Below are 14,867 nucleotides of genomic sequence, written 5' to 3' on the forward strand. Positions count from 1 at the left end.
AAACAGAACTCTTTGTCAAATTCTTTCAACTAAAGAAGCCAGTGAAGAATCAGGGGCGTCCTGCATGCAGCGTGTGGTCATGTCTGTGTGGTTACTCAGCGTGTGGTCGGTCTGTGGAACTCCTTGCCACAGGATGTGGTGCTGGCGTCTAGCCTAGACGCCTTTAAAAGGGGATTGGACGAGTTTCTGGAGGAAAAATCCATTATGGGGTACAAGCCATGATGTGTATGCGCAACCTCCTGATTTTAGAAATGGGTTAAGTCAGAATGCCAGATGTAGGGAAGAGCACCAAGATGAGGTCTCTTGTTATCTGGTGTGCTCCCTGGGGCATTTGGTGGGCCGCTGTGAGATACAGGAAGCTGGACTAGATGGGCCTATGGCCTGATCCAGTGGGGCTGTTCTTATGTTCTTATGTTCTTATGCAAAGCATGTAATCCACCTCTGGGCTCATCCTGAATGGTAGCTGCAACAATGCGCAGAATCCTGTTCTTCTCAATAGCTCCACCACCCATTCTTGGTTATGGAGCTGCAGTACCGACAGCTAAGGGGCAAGGTCTGGCTCAGGACCTCTGTATGGGGCCATCAATTGCATAGTCAGCTGCTTTCTCAGTGTAACTGAAGAATTTTGCCAATGACCCCTTTTTACACAGGCAAGTTATATAAGCTGTCAAATATCATTCCCAAAACAGGTCTAGGAGCAACTGTCCCGAAGGATCAAAAACAACAAGTTATCTTTTTCAAGCTTTTCAGGAGAGTGCATGTTTTATACACCATGTGCTTCTTGTTGGCATCCTTCAGTCTCGGAAGACTATGGTATCATGCTCTGAATGGTGGTTCTGGAACAGAGTGTCCTCTCCAGTGCACAAAGCCTGGGTAAAGTAGGTATAGAAGATAGGCTGTTACCCATGCAGCAAATCCCCCCTCTCCATGTCGGTCCAATGGAAAGGCAGAAACCAATACGGTTGGTTCCAGCGGCATCACAAGAGTTGCCAGAATGTGACTGTGTTCAGCCATGAACTGCCTCAGGGACTCCGGCTCCGGATTTTGCCTTGAGGTTGACTCCTGAAGCCTTTTCCATAACTGGATGTAGCCACAAGGCAGTGGAGGTTTGGGATCAGAGTTTTCCTTCTCTCAGATGAGCTGCACTTCCCAGGCTGACGAGTCCCATCTACCCAGTGGCTGTTTAGTCACCTCTTACAACAAGTACAGCCAAACTGAGGGCCTATTCTTATCCCCCAGCCCCCAGGGGTAACACCCCTGTGCTAGTATTAACACCATGTGCTAGTATTACACTAATCACAGACCCAAGACCAAAGCAAAGTAGGAAACTGGTGCAGCTATATAATTTTGAAGAGGAGGATTACAGGAACCTAGCTGGTTATTAGACTGCAAAACACGCCCGACAGGAAGTTCAAGTACACATTCTAAAATGTAGGGAATTATATTTTAATACTGAAAGCTCTTGGATGTACTGTACCCTCGCAGTCTCAAAACTTCTGAACCTGAGAACTCTTCTGTGCAGAGCATTCATATTAAAAATATATGAAGAAATCGGATTGTACATTAAACATACCTTGAAACGGGCAGCAGTGCTTGTTCAGTGAAATTGAGGGTGGCACAGGGGCAGTGGTACTCTGTACCTAATCCCCAGTTGACTTGCTAATCTCAGGTTCGCTGGATCAATGTGCCCAACTCAATACCTTCCTCTTCCTTAAAGTGTCCTTTCTACCAGACTTACTAGTTATGACCTACCAAGTCACAAATAGAGCTGACAAGACACTGGTGTCCTGAAACTAGGTGCTTGAAACTAGGGCTGAGGCAGGATGTGTGCATTCTCTCACTCTCACACACCTATTTTCACCATCCCATTCACTAATAGTGAAAATGGGGAAGAGGCACTTTGGCAGTATTTTGGAAGGTGTGAAATTCAGCAGCCACCAGCTGATGGCCATTACCTCCCTGAATTCTCCCAGAATGTCCCTGGAATAGTCGGAGTCAGCCCAAACCCTCCTGACACCAAATGCTGCCCTCCCCTCCCCAATGATGTGCCAGCCTCAGCTCCTCCCACTCTCCAATTCTCTAGCTCAGGGGTCTCCAAACCCCAGCCCAGGGGCCAGATGCGGCCCGCAGAGAGCCTCTATTCGGCCCGCGGCAAGCCTCTGATCTCCTGAGAGCTTCCAGTCCAGTTGACCAAACACAAGAGTTGTACTTGTGGGTTAAGGGAATGGGGGTCCATTTAAGTGTGTGCTTTATTTCCTGGGCTGTGTTGGTGCTTGGAGAAATTCTGGACATTTGAGCCCATGCATTCATTCATGTTCCATCTCTAACATATTTAAATTTTATATTTAAGTTTTTTTTCCTGGCCCTCGACACTGTGCCAGATATTTCATGTGGCCCTTCAGTCAAAAAGTTAAGAGACCCCTGCTCTAGCTCAGCACTCAACTCCCCTTAACGTTTCCTCTTTCTCTCTGGTCCCCCCTCTTCCTGGTGGCCTGTCTTGAGTTTGGTGGGTGTAGAGATGGAGCTGCACAGAATTGCCTTGGTGGTCTGCTACTATGACCACTGCTATAAATAAATCCAAGTCTGGGGAAAAGCTCATTCCCTTTTTCCTGTCTGTAGAGCACAAGAGTAAATTAGTTCCTGTGAAGAGTACTGGTAAACAGTACCAGTTGAGAGTTAGAGGTTGAGAGTTAGAGGAGTCTCTCATCATCGTCACAAAGGAACAGCTTGCAACTCCTCCTGACAGGAAAGCACAATGTCAGCAGTAGCATCTCTCTCAACCTGATGTGTCCAACACACCTTGGTTTCTTTCCCCTCTATATGTTTCTCCTGTAACTTGACTGCAAAGCATTCGGGAAAAACACATATATCGACCAGTCCAAAGGTAAAGAATGTTATGGAGGAAGCTCTGGCTTTGGCCATACCTTCAGGGAGACTGGGGCATTGACCTACCAAGTCAACAAATGGCTTCCTTGGAATGAAAGTTTTTTGTTTTCCTCCCAATACATTACTTCCTTGTTTATGTATATGCTGGAAAAGTCGGTCTTGACCACACACCTTAGGTTGGAAGAACACGCCACAAGCAGCGACCTTCTCTTACACACAAAGGACTCTTTAACCAAAAACCCACTCCTGTGTCTCTGGCATCAAAAGAATGAAAAACGTTCTGCATTTTGCTGAATCAGTCATTCTGTTTTTGCACCCTACTCTGTTTTTTGTGTCTGACTGTCAGGCCTTCTAATGATGTTGCGCTTTATTTTGCATTAATGGCTCCACCAGGGAATGCAAAAAAATTCTACCCCTACAGGCTCATACTCTGCGGGCTTGAACAATAATATGGCGGTGCAAATCTCACAAGTCTCCACTATCTCCAACGCATCAGCAACTTTCGACTGCAGCCTGGGCCATTTTCTGTGCAGGAATGACTGGATCAAACCCCCAATTAAGACTGGGATGTTGCACTTTCTCACAGCAGTTCAAGAGCCACTGTCAGAATGATAAAGTTGCACTGGAAGAACAGGGGGAAAGACGAAGAAGATCAATAAGGAACTGCAGTATATGATTTTGCTTCCAAAAAGGGAGGGGGGGTTAGGAGAGAAATAAAGCACCTATTTAAAAACTCTGGCACAAGTTCATCATCTCCTGCCACAAATGCTCAAAAAGAGGAAAAGCCCAACTTTTCTTAATACTAAAGAAGAGCATGACCTTTCCAGATAGAGTCCAGGGCTCTCAGATGCAATGCAAACTTCCAAGCCTTATTACCTCTAACCGGAGAACAAAAGCCAAATTCTGCAACAGGAACAGATGCATGGAAACTGTGACCATCTGAACAAACATACTCCACTTATATAGTTTTCAAAATTGTTTTTAAGAGAGAGGAAAGGAGAAAGGGAGACAGTGTGTGCACAAGTGAGTACATTTAAAACAGGTTTTTGTTTTGGGGAGTTTTGTTTGTTGCGCAAAACATTGGATTTAGTGGATGGAAGGAAGTGGCTAGTGTGGAGCAGCTGGAAGCAACTGGGGCCTGAAATGTAGCAGGTACTGTTCAGCTGCCCAGGTAAGTGCAAGAGTGTCTATAGTGCCAGGCTCCTAGTATTTATACCAGGCTTGGTCATAGGCATCACAGGAGCCAATACTCTATACCCCTGTTTGTTTTCAGCACCCAAAGGCAGTAGACTCCAAGGCTTAAGTATACTGTACACAGTTCAGTTCGTCAAGCTAGAGGTCACCAAGCTAGTTCTGAACCCAAGACCATGAGGTGCCAAAATCAAGCCCTGAAGTCCCTACCACAGGCATGCGTCGCTTAGTGACGAACTGCATACACGGATCACATATATGCCGGTGGTCAAGGCACAACAAAGACACTCTTAATGAGGCAGTCAGGACTCCAATAGCCTGCTGATCTCCAGCAATGTTTTAGTCCATGTTACAAACTAAGATTGTCATGAAGATTTCTCAAGGCATAGTTGTGATAATGACAGCCATGGTTGTAGCTTGCAGATCTATGGTGGTGATGAATCTCTTACTCACCTGGCCATTTGCTTATAGGCTTCTTCTGCCACTGCAAAGATATGGGGATCCATATCTCCCATGTTTTGGCCACTGTATGCATAGATGACATCTTGTCCATAGATTGGCAACTGCTCGTAGGGATTTATGGCAACAAGCACAATACCTTAAAAACACAGAAGCATACGCATAGTTAACACTGTAGCAGACTCACGAGCAAGGAGCAGAGTGTGTAACACACCTCTAAATAAGAACCACTGACCTATTGAATACAAAATTACAAGTCATTTTGCTATCAAAGGACTTAAAGCCACATACAGAAGACAGTTTCTGCTATAGAGGTGGCAACTTGGTGTCCGTGAGGGATCAATTCTCAGACCCCGTAGATAACCAAATTGGCGGTTTCGGCACCTTGAAACCCTGCGAAGACTCCAGTCAATGCTGGAGGGCTTTCTGAAGCCCACAGATGCTGTGCGTGTCCACCTCTGAATTAGTGAAGCCCAGATGCAAAAAAACGACTTTCAAAAACCAGAAGTGATATTTTAATGCCTTTTAAGGCATTCTGAGGTCCAACGGAAATGGGAAGTCACTTTTTTTGCCTTTGGGCTTCATTCTGAAGTCCACAGAGGCCACTGGATCATAGCTCTGGTCACCTTCAGAGGGTTCAGGCTGAGCCAAGTCTGGCTCAATGCAGGTCCAAGGGACCCACGTTGAGTAGATCGGCAGATATAAAATCCATGGATAAACAGACTCAACCCATATTTACAGCTCCTGTTCCAGCCATGAGCAGGCAGCACATTGTCTTACCTTACAGCTACCATGTAAAAAGGTGCTTGAAAGGTTTCCACATTCACCCTCAACTGCTCCAGGTGCCCTTGATTACCACAATCCAATACCATGCATTCATGGAGGAAACACCGCCAGATAGGCAAACAGTGTTTCAAAATTTCCACCATAGCTAACTGCACTGCTGAAAAACACACAAACTGTTTTTCATTTTAAGTCTTTACCTTTAAACTGAAGTGGATTGGTTCTTCAGCCTATGGTGGAAACTCAAAGTCCAATCCTATGCACGTCTCCTCAGAAGTAAATCCCATTATTTTCAATGAGGCTTACTCCCAGGTAAACATGGACAGGATTGCAACCTTAGAGAAAACACAAGCACTGTGTATATTTTTGACGACTGCTCTTGTAAAACTGTAACCCAGGCTGTAATTATCATTGCTTTAGTGGCCAAAAATGATGCCAAGACTAAATTCAGCTTTGTAAACTTGGATTCTTTCATTTTTTTAATGCTGACATGCCCCCCTGCATTTGGGGGTGGGTGGGTAATAAAACTAATAATCCTGAAAGTTTAGCCTTGGATGGTCTTAAATGGGACCTATACTTTCTAAGTCTTACAGTACCATTAGTTTTAAATATCTGGTGTTTTTTTTAACATAACAAACAAGAGGCAACTTGACTAACAAGGAGCAAAAAAAATGAAGAATCCTTAATCCAGAGTAAACAACATTTGCATAACACAACACCACTGAACTGGTGGCACACTCTGTCCTGTCCTGCTATCACACCCTCCAACACACACTGGAAGAGGTGGCAAAGCTGCAGTACTCACCACAGTAGGTATAGATGTGGTTTGACTCCAAAAATCGGACTTTCAGGTTGTGTAAAACTCCAGGTTCATGAAGGTAACTTAAAGCTGTCAGGTCATTTTCTCCAACCAAGATATCCGGATTACGCAAGAATGGAAGCTTGTTAGCTTTAGGATCAATAGGATATTCCTGAACCTGAAATAATAAAGAACATTCACTGGTTATAAAATAATCCCCCAGATGCTCACACGGGCCACATTGCTGTTTCCGGTAATCAAAAACAATTATGATTTTGGGACACCAACTGGAAGATGAACCAAGGAAGGGTCGGGCTGATTCACAAAACAGGATCTCACACTGACATGAGCTGGCTTTGAGGAATTACACCAATATTTATCAGCAGGTAGGCTACAGGACTGTTATAAAAATAGAGAAGTCTTTGCTAACTGTATCGATCTGATCAATTCATCTGTATATGAATAAAGCAGTAGTTTTAGAAAGGAAGGTATACTTGGTTTGTTTTCACAAGAATGCAGGTGTGTTATAGCAGGGAGGCATTCCCATTTGTATGACAGTGAAGAATGCCTCTCAAGATGGTTACTGGCCATTTGTGACTATCACAACATTTTTTTCCAACAAATGTTGCCCAATGAATCAGAGTTGCCTTAGATCAAATACTCCAATCCAATTCACATGGAAATAAATACCACTGAACACCTGACTTACTTCTGCGTAAACTGCACAGAGGCTTGTACCATAAGGCTGCCATTCTAGTAGCATTGACCTGTTTCGAGTGCCCATGTAACACACCAGGACTTGATTCTAGGTAACGTATTTAACAATAAGATCGGCATACAGTTCAAGTTGCCAGTGTATACATTTATAGTTTTACTGTTTAAAATTCAATACATTTTGAACATTGTCCAATAGATGCAACTAGGCGAAGGAAGAAAGTAAAAATTAAGAGCGAGGGTGCAGTAAAGGGCGACAGTGACAACATCATATTTTAAAGGATAATGTGAAAATGAATGGGGCTATAGGGCACATGCTTTGTGCGCAGAAAATCACGGTAATTTCGCTCCGTTATCTGCCTGGCAAGTTGCCACGCTTTTCAGTTCAGCACAATATAATGCATAGAGCGAAGTGTGCCAAGACTCAAGGGGAACAGACATGATGTTTTCACCTGGGACATGCCCATTCTCACCCTTAGAAGCCTGGAGCACAAGCTTGCTCTCTTTCTCTCTCATTTCTCAGGCACACGAATCTGCAGTTGAGCTCAAGTAGGAGAAAGTACCTTGCGCTATCTGAAAATAGCCCATCTCATTACCCCAGAGAGGTGATGGCCCTTCTCTTCTTTTCTAATTACAGACTGAAGCCAGCCAACACCCAGCCCACAAGGTGCATTTTTAAACGGCGCAGGCTGAATTTAAAGATTTGACAATTTAACCAAATTCCAATTTTCAAAGGCCTAAAACAAGAAATTCCAGTTTCCAGCTTTTGGTTCTGATCATATTTGAGGGCGTTGGACTTCATTGGTGGACCAGTGTCTGTCACCCCTGGAAAAGTGATGCTAACTTGTTTTTTTGGGTGTCCTGTAAACACTTAGAAGACTACTCTGCATCCTGCTAGACTATTTCATAAGGTGCATTAATGGTTTGGCACTTAAAGGGTGCCTAGTTAAATTCTCCTCTCCCTTCCCAATCAATTTAGCAAAGCAAAGCAAAGATAAAAATGAAGATGCATTGTCTGAGTGGTACAAGTCTTTCCCCATCCACCTGTGAACTGGCCAATTCCCAGTGAGGGTTTGAATCATCCCCTCTATCAGACAGCTTAGGTCAATGGAAAGACAAACCCTAGAAATTCAAGGAAAAAATTCCCTCTGGATGGAAAGATTTCAGCTGGTAAACTTCCTGATTCATCTTGATAACAGAATCTAAAGGAGAAATTCAATGTTTAGGGGAAGGACACTTCTAGATACCATTGTACAGGATGGCTCTTTCCATCATGCTCTGCAGCTCAATCTGTTGGGGAAACATAAAAGATGGGCTGTGGTCTGATCCAGGATTACCTTTCTATATATGTTCACTCTCAGCCTTCACTCATGTCAACATTTCTGCTGTCAACATTCCACTCGAGAGTGTCTGGGCAGATGCTAACTGGCAGAGGATAAAAGGAATAACCCTCCCCTGTTGTTTATCCCCAAGATCCAGGATTCAGAGGCCTGCTGACCCTGAACTTGGAGGTTCCATCAAGTTAAGAAAGGTCACAGCTCAGTGGCAGAGCACCTGTTTTGCATGTAAAAGGTCCCAGGTTTGGTGCTTCCAGATGAAGAAAAAGTCCTGTGTGAGACCTAGAGAGTCACTGCCAGTCAAAGTTATCCTGACAATACTAGGTTAGTTACCAGTGTTTTGCCTTGGTATAAGGCAGCTTTTTATGCAAATTTTGACATATATGTGCCCGCGCCAACCTGGGCTAGTTGCAGAACCTTCTATGAAGTCCTTGCCTGTACTTTCCATTATGACCTCTGCCTAAAACAAACAGCTTGAGGAATGAAATGAGTGCCTTAATTAATTTTATTTACTGTATTTCTATCACACCTTTCTCTCCCAGAGGGGACCCAAAGCGGTCCAAATCTTGGAAGATGCCTTCCTACTCCATGATGTGACAAGCAGCCTGTTTGTCACTTTTACTGGAAGAACTGTCAGAGATTTCAAGGAGCCTGCGCAAAATTAACCTGAAGCTTAAACAGATTGCAAATTTGATGTGGAGGCTCCTGGCTTAAGCGAAGGTCTCTCTCCCCCTCTGTCCCTCATTCATGGCATCTTAAACATTAACAGAGCACCCTGGGGGAGATAATGATGAGCATGGATAAAAGAAGGAAATGCTGCTTTCGTTGAATTGGAGGCTCGGCAACTCAGCTAAAACAGAGCCAAAAAGCTTTACCATATGGTCACATATGTTCGAAATGCCGCAACTTTGGGCCTCATAAAAATTTCCCAGTGAGTGAGTTTGCCTGGATATTGCAAAACGGATTTTTCCTGTTCCTTCGGGAGAGATGGGGGGAAGGCGAGGAGCAGAGAGAATTGGGCGAAGCAGATGTGATGTGAAAGCTGTAGAAACAATAGTCCAAGAATAGTTTCAACGTGGCAAGGACTTGCCATCCATCTGCAATTAATCCAGTCTTTCCTGTGAAGCATAAAAAAAGGATTTGTTCTCCCCGTCTCCCCACCACTACTAATCAAAGTGGATAGAGAAGCCTACAGTTAAGATGTCAGAGAAGTCCTGTACGGGAGTTACATTCCCTGATCGTTTAAGGATCAGAAGGCACTCCATGGGCTGACGAACTCTTTCCCCCTCCCTTCAATTTTCAGAGGTTACCTGGTTCCACATTATGCTGTGATCTTGATACTAACCCTTGCTAGTTTTTAAATGTTTTACAAATTCCCTTATAACCACAACCAGGAGACAAAGTGGTGTAGTGCAGAGTTTCCCAAAGTGTTGAGTGGCAAGAAGTGGCACCAGGACGTAGGTCTCTTGTTGTCTTGTGTGCTCCCTGAGGCATTAAGTGGGTTACTGTGAGATACAGGAAGCTGGACTAGATGGCCTATGGCCTGATCCAACGGGGTTGTTCTTATGTTCTTAACCGACTGGTGGTGGGTCGCTAGCCCACACTGCAGTGGGTCCCATCCCCTGATGAGGGATGGGGAGATTTAGCCAATAGGAAGTAGCTAATAACACTCCTTTATTACAATGGTTTGGGAAAGAAGATCTCTCTTCGCTTTTGTCATCTATTCTCCTAAAGGACAAATGAACAACACGGAAGCTCTGCATTCTGCATTTGGCTTCTCTGCAGAAGACAAGAAACCTGGTGAGAGCTTGATGTGCCTTTCTTGCAAAAATATAGCCCTTGCTCATTGAAAACATATACATTTTACTTTTTAAGGTAGCTTATATCAAAGTAACAGAACACCAACCATTAATATTGTTGGAATTCAAGACAAAATCCCCCCTCCAGGTATCTGGATACATTTTTTTTTTCATTCATAAACCACTTTTCCATAAGAAATACTCAAAACAGCATAAAATAAAAGTTAACAATATACTAAAATAAAATTGAAGAATTAAAGCACACCACAAAGAGCAGATGCTACAGAAAAAAAACTAAATTCACAGTTAGCTCATAGACAAAATATTTGTTTAAAAATGGCTTTAATCATGCAGAAGAAAGCAGACAGGGGAAGGTTAGAGAAAATTTAGGGGGGAGGGAGCTCTGCAGTTCAGGCACTTTTAACACCCACACTCACACCACATCCCATCATCATGTTGGCAACCTTCAGTCTCGAAAGACTATGGTATCACGCTCTGAAAGGTGGTTCTGGAACAACGTCTAGTGTGGCTGAAAAGGCCAATCCGGGAGTGACAATCCCTTCCACACCGGGAGCAAGTGCAGTCTGTCCCTGGTCTGTCTGCCTGGCTATGGGCCAAGTGTCTCTTCAAACTGGGAAAGGCCATGCTGCACAGCCTGCCTCCAAGTGGGCCGCTCAGAGGCTAGGGTTTCCCACTTGTTGAAGTCCATTCCTAAGGCCTTCAGATCCCTCTTGCAGATGTCCTTGTATCGCAGCTGTGGTCTACCTGTAGGGCACTTTCCTTGCACGAGTTCTCCATAGAGGAGATATTTTGGGATCCGGCCATCATCCATTCTCACGACATGACCGAGCCAACGCAGGTGTCTCTGTTTCAGCAGTGCACACATGCTAGGGATTCTAGTACGTTCCAGGACTGTGTTGTTTGGAACTTTGTCCTGCCAGGTGATGCCGAGAATGCGTCACCACATCCCAGGTCACTAACAAGTAAACCTTTTACATACGTTTGTGCCATTTATTTTAAATGGAAGCTGCAAAGTCTCAAGATGTTCCATTTTAAGTCGGTCAGTGATTCTGTGCTTGTACTGCAAAGATGCAGAATGCACACAACTCAGACAAAAAGAAGTGGGTCTTCTGGCTTGGTTTGAACAGGTCCAGTTTGCTATCGAAAAGGAGACCAGGAGGATGCCAAAAAGAAGCACAGACATCACAATTTCCACTCCCTCCTACAGTTTTATTTTTGTGCCAAATTATTTTTCTCTTCAAATGCTGAATATAGACATGAATGGGAAGAGCATCCAAATCAGCCCCATTTTATCTGCTTTCAGAGGCAGCAGCTGTGTCCTTTGCTTCCATTCAGCCAAATCCACCTTTGGGAGGAAGAGCCTTTGGGAACTGCAACATTCAGACATCCAAGCAATGTTTCCCCCACCCCGCACGTTCCCCCAACATGTTCTACCTAAGCAGGTTGCAAGGGACACAACTTGCACCAGCTAAGATCCAACCAGAACCTGAGCAGCAAAATCCACCAGCTTGTTTCAAAAAAGGTCACTGCTCACTAGTACAATGGGAAAAAGGCATTGTGGGTGACAAGACCATAAGGATCACCTTGAGGGATCTTGCCCATCATCCCGCTCCACCAATCTCTAGCTAGAAGATGTCTAGCTTGAATCTCTCTAGAAGCACACAGGGCCACGATGCTGACCACAAATCTGTGGTTGTCCTCAGCTTCTGAGAAGTTTACATGCACTGTGTGCATGCAGAACAACTGTCTATTTGTAATCTCAAGAGGCCAAAAGTCTCCCAAAAGGTAACTGTTAGAGTTAAAAGTTAGAGACCCTACTTCTAAAACTCTAGTTTAGTTACAGTGTGTCTCACCCACTTGACTGGTACAGAATGGCAACAGAAAGTTATTATTTTTTTCTTTCTCAAGAACAGTTTTAATTGCTCAGAGGCAGCTCTGCTGTGTTACTGAACCAGTTAATGCATGCAGCTTATACAAACTGCTCCAAGGATTTTGTGAGTAATCCAAAAGAACCATTACTACTGCTTGCAGTAAATGAATGGGAGACTAGGCCTTGGGGATGAGAACAAAATTCAACAGATGGAGTATCAGTCTTGAACTCGAGTGGCTTCGGATCATCAAGTTTCCTGGACAGCATAGATTCCTTGTGTGACCTTGGGTAAGGTGCCATGAAGAGCTGGCATTTTCTTACCACAAATGATCAACATGGTATGGCCCCTAGATCTCATTTGGGCTGCTGTCTCCTTGCATTTCCAAGACAGTTGTTTAAATCTGAGAATGAGATGTTGTGGGCAGGTTTGTCATAGGTCCATTTTTGGCTTTCTTCATTTTAAAGTTTAGAGCACTTTGGTTTCTGGTACATTTCTCCAGCCTTAGCATTTTTCTCATTTTTGCTGGGGGGGGAGTGATTGAGGGGCAGACACTCAAAGAGGTATAATAAATGTAGGTTGAAAACACTTAGGAAAGAGGGCAGTCACCCTGCACTGAAGATAAATTAGAGTGGCTTGCGCTTTCTCAGCATATTTTAATCACCAAGGGATGACTTGCTCCACTCTTTTACCTTCCAGGCACCATACCTGAGCTCTCAAACTCTATCCCATCTTCAAGGCACTGAATCTGAGTGTCAGGAGACAAGACAAGTCTATCAAGTAGGGGTATCCCAGAGCATGCTGAGATGCTATTTACAAACAGTGGGATGATCATCTCAAAATTTCAATTTTTTTTCCTCTGACATGATGCAAACCATTAGAATACCTAGTCCTTAGGAGGAGCTTAATAATGGTGTCTTCAAGACTGATCTTGATGGTGAGCAAGACCTCTCCTTGGCCTGGTCACTGCTACCTGCAACCTCTGAGCCTGGAGGATGCAATGGTGTCAACAGCTTTGCCACACAGGTGATCTGTACTGATGCTGGAGCCCTAGCATCCTTTTTAGTGGGCTCCCTGGCACCAACTACCCAACCCAAGTGGGGCTTGTGGTGCTCAACATGGGCCCTGTGGCCATCCCTCAGTCCCGGTGTAAGAATGGTTCCCTTTAAATCACCACCAATCCTATCAAACACAGGTTTGGGGGTGCATATCTTACGTTTTTCCCCTACACCAAGGTGCTTTTCTGCGTAGGAAAGATGTAAGTTGTGAAACATCACTCAGGGGCTCAGGGAATCTCTTCAAACAGGACAAGGAAAATCTAAAAATTTGATGCTGGCTGCTAAGACTTCAAAATGCTTTTCCAGAACTCCATCAAACATTACGATAGGTAGACCAGAAGCAGAAGACTTGAAAGGGGCAAAAGGAAAGAAGAGAACATACCGTTTCATCTTCAAGTTTCAATCGGAGAGTTTTATCTCCCTCTTTATAATCTTTGATGATCTCCGCCGATTTCCAGACTTCCTCTGGGTCAGGAATCCAAACTCTGGTATACTGCATAGGAAAAACAAAGCAAGAGAATATTTAGATAAAGAGCTTAAGAAGAGCCTTAGAGAACCCCAGAGTGGGTTCTGAGACACTAAGAGCTCTGCAGCCCTCTAGAGACATCAGCTTGAGGCAACTGACTAAGAGAATAGAAGGATTCAAACATCATGTCAACACCAACTATTGCTATCTCAAACCACAGAAGTGGGGAAGAAGAAGCCCACACTCACAATCTTGGCTGATTTCTGATATGTAACCATCATTTTCAAGAACAAGCATTATGCTTGCACTAGGACCTATTAATAACACCCAATTTCACTACAATTTTTTCCAACATGCCACCTAATTGTTCTTAAGAAGTTTTCCTCTGAATATCTATGTCTGAAGTTTTCTCCAAAAGACTGTTGGTTAACTCCAAACTCATTCCTGGCACTTTCAACCCAAGCTGGTCTATCTCCTGTTCAATGAGAACTTTTTTATTTTTTTGCAAACAAGAATCAGACAATTTTATTGTGGGAGTGATGGGCCCATGGGAACTGGGGGATAGGGAAATTCATGGTTGATGTTCATTAAATATGCCATCAGATTTAAATTGATCCCACCACTGTGTATCCAAAGAGGAAGACTCCAACCAAAGCCCCAACTGCAAAGCTCGTTCTGAACTTTATAGTCAGACACCTTTAAAAGTGGAAGTCACTGCAGTGTACTTTGGTTATTGAAATGCCACTCAATAGTTAATTTTTAAAAAGAGAATGGTTTGTGGCTCAGTGGCAATAGATTATTTATATTTATAATATGTGATTATATTTAGAACTGCACAAAAGCTGGAGCAGCAGGAATCCTTTGACATTAATGAAGCTGTCCAACCACACTGCCAGAACAGCAGTTTCGGGTGTGGAAGCAGGGGGGAGACATATAACACACACCTCCGCAGTGCTACACCTCATTCTGTGCCTCTCAACACCTCCAAACTCTGCAGATTCTGTCAAGGCTCCTACTTTTAATTGCCGTGGAAAAAAACCCTGCTTTCAAGCATCTTGACATTTACTGCTCACAGTAGGTTCCGTTTACTGCAAAACTTGGGCTGTTTACTTTCTGCAACTCCAAACCAGACCCTGATGCCTGCCATCCATTCCTGAACAATTCCACGGTCAATCATATATAAACACCCAAACAAAACCCAGTTTCCAGCCCACTCGCGGAGGCAGCACTGGACACATGTGGGCAACAAACACCAACCACAGAAGCATCATTATCTACTCATTGCTTCTTTATCCCACTCTTCCTCCAAACAGCTCAAAACCACAGACATGGTTTTTCTCCCCTGAACACCTCTTTGATCCTCACAACCATCTTGTGTGGAATATTATGCTACAAAGCAGTGACTGACCCAGGACCACTGACTTCCAGAGGGGTGGTTGGGGCACAAAACCAGCATGCGTAGGTAACCCCTGCTAATATGTACCAG

The 14,867-nt window shown here is 44.1% G+C and overlaps 1 protein-coding gene across 1 annotated transcript in view; it reads right to left on the bottom strand.

Moving 5' to 3' along the window:
• MYO5B (myosin VB) overlaps window positions 1-13,405 on the bottom strand; it is a 206,656-nt gene extending 193,251 nt beyond the window's left edge. Inside the window, exons 1-3 of the mRNA XM_066617957.1 lie at window positions 13,298-13,405; window positions 6,125-6,296; window positions 4,531-4,675 (exon numbers count right to left, since the gene is read on the bottom strand). Of these exons, the coding sequence (XP_066474054.1) occupies window positions 4,531-4,592 (62 nt within the window). The 5' untranslated portion in view covers window positions 4,593-4,675; window positions 6,125-6,296; window positions 13,298-13,405. The remainder of the gene's footprint in view (window positions 1-4,530; window positions 4,676-6,124; window positions 6,297-13,297) is intronic.
• Window positions 13,406-14,867: the final 1,462 nt, after the last annotated feature.

Source organism: Tiliqua scincoides, chromosome 2 (genome assembly GCF_035046505.1).
Source record: "Tiliqua scincoides isolate rTilSci1 chromosome 2, rTilSci1.hap2, whole genome shotgun sequence".
Lineage (NCBI taxonomy): Eukaryota > Metazoa > Chordata > Lepidosauria > Squamata > Scincidae > Tiliqua > Tiliqua scincoides.